The sequence below is a fragment of the Empidonax traillii genome, unplaced genomic scaffold, assembly GCF_003031625.1.
Source record: "Empidonax traillii isolate 1590-97213 ecotype Southwest subspecies unplaced genomic scaffold, ASM303162v1 scaffold371:size713392, whole genome shotgun sequence".
In the NCBI taxonomy this organism is placed as follows: domain Eukaryota; kingdom Metazoa; phylum Chordata; class Aves; order Passeriformes; family Tyrannidae; genus Empidonax; species Empidonax traillii.
Window position 1 is genome coordinate 345,734 of NW_020955564.1, and position 8,508 is coordinate 354,241.

The 8,508-nt window shown below is 35.9% G+C and overlaps 1 protein-coding gene across 6 annotated transcripts in view; it reads left to right on the top strand.

Annotated features, from left to right (window-relative positions):
- Positions 1–8,508, top strand: part of GREB1 (growth regulating estrogen receptor binding 1) — a 91,145-nt gene that overhangs the window by 27,764 nt on the left and 54,873 nt on the right. For 5 of the 6 annotated variants that reach the window (XM_027892834.1, XM_027892831.1, XM_027892833.1 and 2 more), the window contains one exon: positions 7,271–7,427. In XM_027892834.1, the coding sequence (XP_027748635.1) occupies positions 7,271–7,427 (157 nt within the window). Of the gene's footprint in view, positions 1–1,159; positions 1,217–7,270; positions 7,428–8,508 lie in introns of all 6 variants that reach the window. The other variant, XM_027892836.1, reaches the window with a different exon arrangement.

Sequence of the window (8,508 nt, forward strand, 5' to 3'; positions counted from 1 at the left end):
TTTTTTTTTTTTTTTTTTTTTTTTTTTTTTTTTTTTTTTTTTTTTTTTTTTTTTTTTTTTTTTTTTTTTTTTTTTTTTTTTTTTTTTTTTTTTTTTTTTTTTTTTTTTTTTTTTTTGTAGACGTATCAGGAAATTCTTTTACCTTTTTTAGTAGAAAATGTTCATTTGCCATTTTACTACTTTTCCCTACGTGAATTGTAGCCTTTTCGTTGAAAAAATGAACACTCTGTCCTCAGAAGTAATGCTTATTGGTTTTCCAGTTGAAAAATTTCAGCGAAAAATAAGAAAATAATTTGATTTAGATTAAGTTCTCTTTACTCTGGCCAAAGAGGATGAGAAATAATTCCATATTACTCATACTAAGAATGATCCATTAAAAATTTTGATTTCTTATCTGCCTGATGGAAAAAATAAAGCAAAAGCTTTTTAGTAGTGTTTTTATTGAGGTGGTTTAACATTGATTTGTCCAAGTTTGTTTTCATCCCTTTTGATGTATATCAGTTAAGAAATGGGCTTAATTTTTCAGTAGGGGTGGGAATTTCCTTGTTTGATTTCACTGCAATGGTGTCTGTATCAATCTCTGCAGTAGTCTCCTGAGAATAAGGACATTTCCCAGTTATCTACTTCTACTGTGAGTGAGATAAATGATTCTGGTGATAAATAGAAGCAATTTGGCTTGGAATCTAAAGTTGCCAAAAACCTTAGTGATGTCTTCCCAGTTCCCACTCTTCCCAGTGCGCTTGAAAGCTCAGCACCTCCCGATCAGCACCTCTCGTTCCAACATGCTGTTGCTTGGAAACATGAATCAGAGGAGGAAGTCATCTCACTGTTAATGCAGGAGAAAATAGGTGTCTGTAGTCAGCTTGATTTTCAAAATCAAAGGCAGACCTCAGATAAAAAATTAAAAGCAAATGCAAAAGAAAGAGAAGAGGTAGAGAGATCTGAGTAGTCTTCTTGCAGTATATTCACTTTATGGAAATAATGGAATCGTTGTTGGCTGTGTAAAGGTGGTAGGATTAATTTCTCTGTGATCTGTTGTCAACCTTAATGAGAGTCTCTATGTTTAATCGTGAGGTACTTTCCAAAGGGGCATTATTAGGAAGCCATTAAGTTTAATCTGGACTGGTCTGTAGATAACATTTCTCATATAATTATACAGGAGATACAGAAGTTTTAAGATCTGGTAACAGAGATTGAGCTAAAATTTCTGGCAAAGGTAACTGTGGTTTTATTTAAAGGTTTTATGTTGCCTTTAAAATATAATGGCCAAATGGGTCCTAGTGAACTGCCAAACTTTATTCATATATGAAACACAGAATAACTAGAGACTCCTCATCTTCTGTCAGCTTTACTGCTGAGGAACAAATTACTTCCCTGAAGAAGTGGATTTCAATCAGCAGATCTGTAAGTGACTACTGATTTTATTCTTGTTTCTCAGCATCTTTTGAAGCTTGAAAGTTTCTTTTTCTGAGTAAGACTAACAGAAGAAAATTGAACCCTTTTTTAAGATTCTGGTGAAAATCATTTTGGTAAAACATTGGCCTGGAAGTGATCTCAAATAAGGAAATGTTTACCACAGTCCAGTATTATATCATACACATCAGTCTCCTGAGCCCTTTTTTTCCCTCTCTCTTACTGCCAAGTAATTCTGGCAGAACAGTTTAATGAAACAGATTTGACTTCCAGAAACTAATATTTTTTTGAGAAATTGGCAGTAGTCCACCTGTCTACTATGCCTGTAGGTGGCTTTGTGCTGCCTAAGGCAAAAGCTTTGTAAATTATTTCTACAAGTGATAATTTTGTGGTACATGAGCAACTAGGTTGCTTTCTGGAAGAATAATTTCATCTTTGCCCATATGAACTACAGCCGCATTAGTAAATTAAACAGTTGCAGAAAAAATTCCTCTGTGCCAGAAATCAATTTTCTGTTGTAATGTCTTGGCATGGCTCTGGTGCTTCCACTCTTTGCAGTAGTTCCCAGGAACACTAGGAGTAATGTTGGGCCAGTGACTGTTCCCAAAAGGCATTTTGGATGGAGTAACCTTATTTTGAGGTTAATAGTAAAGACATAACCTGTAATACTATTCTGAGCCTGGTGGAGAGTGAATATCAGAGTGTTTTGTAGTTCTCCTGAATCAAGAATTTTCTCTAACTGTGGGAATAGATTTACCACATGGTATCGCTTTTACACATGACACATGTTAATATAGAAGATTAAAAGTAATTTATTCTTCAAAATCCAAAGCTAGAGACAACACTGTAATTACAGATAGCTTAATGGAAATGAAAGAGTAAAAGATGATGTCTTGTGGCTGAACTGAATCCATGAAGAGTATTTTGCAGTATGTATCACTGCCATTAAGAGAATCAGTTTTGTCTCCAAATTTATTTTTCTTTTTATAGTTACATTTACATACAAGTCCCTACCCTAGGTTTTTTTTCTTCTTAATCAGACTGATATGTTTAATACAAGTTCTAAAGGATTACTGGAGATTTTATGAGACTTTACAAGTATTGATGGATTTTGGATGTTACTGGATGAATATAACTCATATTCAAGGGGCATCCAAATGAAACCTCTCATTTTATGTCAGTGATAAACTGTCTTTTGTCATAGCAATAACAAATTCTTTTTGCAGAGCTTGGGAACATCTTACTATTTTCCTCTTAGAAATGATACAATAGAAAGTAGTCTGTTAAACTATTTCAAAAGTATGAAAGCTGGCTGCTCAAACTGAGAAAATGTATCCATTGCTATACAATTTTGCTGGAAGGATTAATGTATGAAAGTAGCAATGTTGATAATATTTTATAATGCAAGCAATTTGCAACTTAACATGAAACATTTCCTCCTGTAATAATTTGAAAGTTGTATCTAAGGCTGAATTTCTTAGTAATCAGCCGTGTCTTCCTATTTTCCCACTTAAATACCTTGATTATTTTTTCAACACCGTCCACATATACTCTTTAGTTTACTCAGTTTCTGCTAAGGGCAGACTTTCTTTGACAGTCTATTTCAGTGGGAGTTGTCAAAAGCCCTGGATTACTTTCCATGCTCTAAAGCATTCCTTAGGATACCCAGTCTGTCCTAGGTATAGGATAAATTTGTCCAGAATTGCTGTGCCAAATCTTCAGTCTTCACAAAAACCCTGATGCTCCTCACTGCAACTAAGAAGTCACTAGTGTGTCACCCTCTATGTTTCACTGTGCAAAAGATCTCCCCTCCAAGATCTGGGTGATGGGACTGTGTCAACCTGCTGTTGGCGATCACTCTCTGTTACCAGGACCAGTCACTGTCCTGCTTTAATGTAGGTATAGCCCTTGTGGCTGAGGGAACTCCTTTTCTAAATCACAGCAGCTGGAACACAGGCTCATAGTGGAATAGTGAAGGTTTTTTCAAACCCTGACTAGTTGAACTGCAGCTGAACTTGAAGTTGACTCTATGTGTGACAGACATTAACCCTTAAGAAGATCCCTACTTTTGTTAGTCATGTAATCCCTGGTTTCACAGGAGTCCTGACAGTTCCTTGTTTGGAGTTCTAAGAATGTTCCCTTTCATGACTAACACGCTTCTGCCCTCATTTTCAGATATCTGGACTTGGCAGCTCTGTTTGCCAGCTTCGGCTTCTAAGGTGTTGGCCTGACCTGCTTCATTTGTATCTGCAATTGCTTCTTAGGCTTCCAAGTTGCTCAGAGTGGTTTTTGTCTTTTTATTACACTTTTATGCAGCTTTTCCAGGTCCAGCCTTTTCCCTTTTTTATCCTCTTTATATTGGCAACTATTTTTCCCTGCATGCTCTCCATGGAAACTGATGATGGGATAGGGAGGTGCCCTTTGATTTATCAGTAGATGAGGTTGAGGGCGATCCTTTTTGTGTCAGTGTGGTTTTGTTTTGTTTTTATTTTTAATAGATCTGGTCACCATCTACGTTCATGCCTTGGAATTTCACAAGCATTTTAAAGTTTAGCCTGTGTTACCCACAGGTATCCAGGAGAGACACAAATCTGGGCTGGGGATACTGTGTTCATTGAAGCAGCATAGGACTCAAAGCTGTGCTCCCTGATGCCATGAAGTCAGCAGCTGACAATTCAGATACCATAGTCTGAGCAACTTTAAAGAAAAGAGGGGATGACAGCCATCACAGAGTTAGTGAGAAACGGCTTCCCCCTTGCTTGCTTTGGAGAAGTAATTTCTGCTGCAACTAAGAGTCACTGGGACTCTGAACAGCAAAGGCTGATGCTGGCAAAAAGCCTCCTGCAATGCCAGTTTTCTGTTTCCAGAGGTATATATTTCTTGGTAAAAAATGGCTATAAAATACTTATCACATATTCCAAAATAGGTTCTTGGATTTATGATTGTGTTTATACTGTGATTGTAAGATCCCACAAGTACACAGGAGCTTACAAATCCAAAAAGCTGGTTTTGCTTCATTTACCAATCCATTCACAGAATTAAATTAGCACCCCAGTGGATAAACAAACATGCTTGTGTTGCAAAGGATTTCAGGACCTGCCTCTTGCACAAATAGTTTAATCTTAACAGATTGCTTGTCTGTAACATCACATTGATAAGATGGTGGTTTCTACCATCCTCGGGGTTAAATACAGAGTTTCTGTTTTGAACACTAGCATGCTCTATAAATCCTGAGCAAGCGTGTTAAATGCCTGTAAATAGTATGTCTATTTCTTTTCCTAATAAACTATACAGAATAATAGCTGGCTGTGTCTGTGGAATAGAATTTATAAACAGAAATATTACAGTGTTTTCTGATTCGTTGCAATTAGATCCAGATAGTGGTCAGTAGAGTAACTAAGCCTTTATTGTGTAAAGCAGTCCACACGTCTATTCATCTGACAATGCTTTTGAGCTGTCTCAGAGTGAATTGTCTCACTCTGGATGCATTTTAAAACTCCCTATCTTTCACATACTTCTATAGATCACTTGAAGTAAATAAGTTTGAAAATCAGGTAGACTAGTCTGCTTTGCATGGTCATGTTCAGAACTGCTAGAATCTAGCCCTTTTTAAGACAAGCCTCTGCTACTGCAGTCAAACTTTTGGATATTCCCTTTGTATTGTATGAGTGGGGTTTTTTTTAAGTGCAGAAAGTCTTTTGGATGTTATCTCAGTTTTTCATGTTTTGGCTCTGTATTTAAATAAACCAGTCAATATAAAAAAGTGTGTGGAATAGATGGTAGCTGAATGCTCATTCTATTCCTGAAAGTGTAACTTCAAATGCTAACATGTTGAGAGCATGTTTATACTTTTTTTTTTTTTTGGGAGGGGGCTTTATTCTGGACTCTCAAGACTGTGTTGATCAGTCATATAGAACCACATTATGCCTCCCCTGATAGAGATGGGTCCCTGAGCCTGCAGATGCCTGCAGTGTAACAGGAGAAAATATGAGTTCATAATATGGGAAAGAATTTAAAAGAGCAAAGAATTAAATGGGTATCTGTTGGGTATTTGATAATTATTTGTCCTTGTTACATTACATATAAAAACATCAGTGTAACAAAGTCTGATAATGGTTGAAAGATGGATTAGAATTAGAACTAAACAACTTCTAGTGTTTTTGTGTAGAAACAGCATTTAATATAATTCATTTCAGAGCCCGACCTTGGTTTTCCTGCATACACCTCTGATAAAGCTTGTTAAGGACGCTGCTGATGTCAGGCTTTCCTCATTGTCTTCAGCTGTATTTCGTGTACAGGGGAGCAGTACTTAAAAGGAGCAGAGGGTTCCTATCAGTGTGGAAAGGGAATTGTAGTGTGCTTTCTGTGTTGAAAGAGAAGATGCATCCTGACTTCTGTATTGACATTGAACATCACTTACAGGTTCTGCAGCTTCTCATTTGCCCTTCACCAGGTGGATACATCAGTACTACTCACTGCAACTTTCTGTTTGATTATGTGTATATACATGAATATTTTGTCAGTAATGCCTGCTTTTAATCCAAATCATCTTCTTAAATATTGCCTGCATTGTTTTATAATTCTTACTGTGCTTCTATTAATATTATGTGCACATTATGTCAGTGTTATATCATGTAGTATTAACACTTCTCTCTATACAGTATCAACATGATACAAACAAGTATACAAAAATATGATCATATATGTAAAATATACTTTAAAAAGTCATAAAAAGATATTCAAATCAACAACTTTTTATGTTGTTCTTTTCAAACCTCTTTTTCCACGAAGAGTAGTATGTGGTTTCACAGTAGTTTTCCTTTTGCTTGACTGATTCCTACAGGATGCTTCCCAACAGGCTAATTTTATCAAGCAGTACCCTGTGCCGAGGAGGGGCGGTTTTGTGTTTAGGAATTACTGCCACAAACAGGAAGCATTTCATGCTTTCTATTCACAGTTACTTGAGGAGGGAAAGGATATGGGGCCCAGGGCAAGAGCTACTTTGTAATAGGAAAAGAAAGCTGACATGGCTTTTGGCTATACCAGTTCATTGTGTTCCGTGTGGAAAGTGGGCGGTAGTTAAGTATGTGGGATATTGAGCTGGAATAGACTGTCTGCTCAATGACAGAATGAATAAATGATATGGTTTATCTAAAGGTAAAGTCCTAATAAATAAATGAAATATCAAATAGGTAATTGATACTGTCTCATTCTAACAAATTAAAAAGAAAAACAAATCCCACCACAAATACATGTTTACAGGGAAAGATACTGTTTGGGATGAAAAGAAAAAGTTTTTACATTTTATAATCTCTGAGTTACAGCAACGCTACATTATTTATGAGGTAGCACCTCTAAAATATATGTGGAATTGCTTTACCCAGAGTGTTCAGCCATTATGGACCATGCAAAGATTAATACACAAAACTCTGCTATTGCCCAGATCCTGTAACATTTATTATGTTCAAATAATTTAAAACAGAAAGGCTGTTTGACAATAGATTTCTGACTACTGAAAATGCACCTAGTCAATTGCAACGTAAACCAAGGAATTACTTGAATCAGATTTCTAGCCACATTTTCAAGGTGACAAAGCTTGCTGCCTTTCTGCCAAATTACAGAAAGCTGTTACTTTTAGATAACTTCCTGTAATTTACCAGCAGGATCTGCTCAGTGACTGCTGCAGTCAATGTTCTTTTCCTTTGCCTTTCTTTGTGGACAATGAAGCGTCTCTCTTTCATGAGAAATGTTGAGCCTGACATCAGTGTGCAGTGATTGAGTTCTGAGTGCTTAAAATGTAATTTTTTTTTTTCTTTTCTTCTTGTCTCTTTTACTATTTTTTTTTTTTTTTGAGAAGATGGGAAATTCTTACGCTGGTCAGCTCAAGACAACACGGTTTGAAGAAGTGTTGCATAATTCTATTGAGGCCTCTCTCCGCTCAAACAACTTAGTTCCCAGACCAATCTTTTCTCAGTTGTATTTGGAAGCTGAACAGCAACTGTCATCACTGGAAGGTAGGAAATAATGGAATTTCTGTTTCTGCTCAAAGATAATTCTGCTGTTTGCTCTCCCAAGGCTCAGCATGCACATTTCAAATTATAATATGGAAAAACGTAAGTTTTTATTTGTTTTCTTTTTTATTCAACATATATATATGTATTAGAATTGGGTTAAAAATAAAAACTGCATTGTCTTTTATTCTGACAAAATTAGGCCACTTGCTTGCTCAGGTTTATCTGTATGCTGAAATTGAAATACTAGGAATTGTTCCATTAAATTTATGAAGAAGACTTTGGAGATTTGGATCATAAATCTGTTATCCTGTAATGTATCCTGTACTGCTGAAATTTATGCAGTAAATGAGAGTAAAGGCATGATAGATTTGCTAAGACATGCTAAGAAACTTTCAATATGCGTAAATTCAGCAGAAATATTTTTTTGCTTTTGAGATTGTTTTTAATTACTTTGGGCATAGTATTTGCACTTATTCTGTGGCTGCAAAGGTAAAAATTTAGGATGTGCACTCTCACAAACCCTGCATGAGTTAGTATTTAACAGATTGGATTTCTCACTGAATTTGTGTCTGTGTTTAGAGAAGCCTCCTTTCTGAGTTTAATTTGTTCTTTTTTTTCTTTTTTTTTTTCTTTTTTTTTTTTGGAAGTAGTATAATTCAAGTGAACTGGATGTATCTGATAAGCAATCTCAGGATACAGTTTGGTGTTTGGTGTGTTCTTATGTGTAGTGGTCTCATGGTTTCCAGTGAGTGTACTGGTGTGTGCATAACGTTGGCATGTTGGTGCAAGGTTATATTTAATAATTTGATTATTTAGTAATTTCTTGCATGAGGGTGATGTTTCATGTCTTTTGTCCGTGTCTACATCCCCGTCATACTTTGCTACAGAGGTAGTGAGAAATGCATAATGGTTAACTATCCAAAGTAACACACACACACACAAATCAGGCCAAGAAGCAGTAAAAGTAGTTTACATGGATTAAACTCTTTACTGTTACCTTATGGTAATAGCTGAGAAGACATTTCTAGAAAAAAAAAAATCTGGTCACACATCATTAGTAATTTTCTCTCTCTTTTTTTTT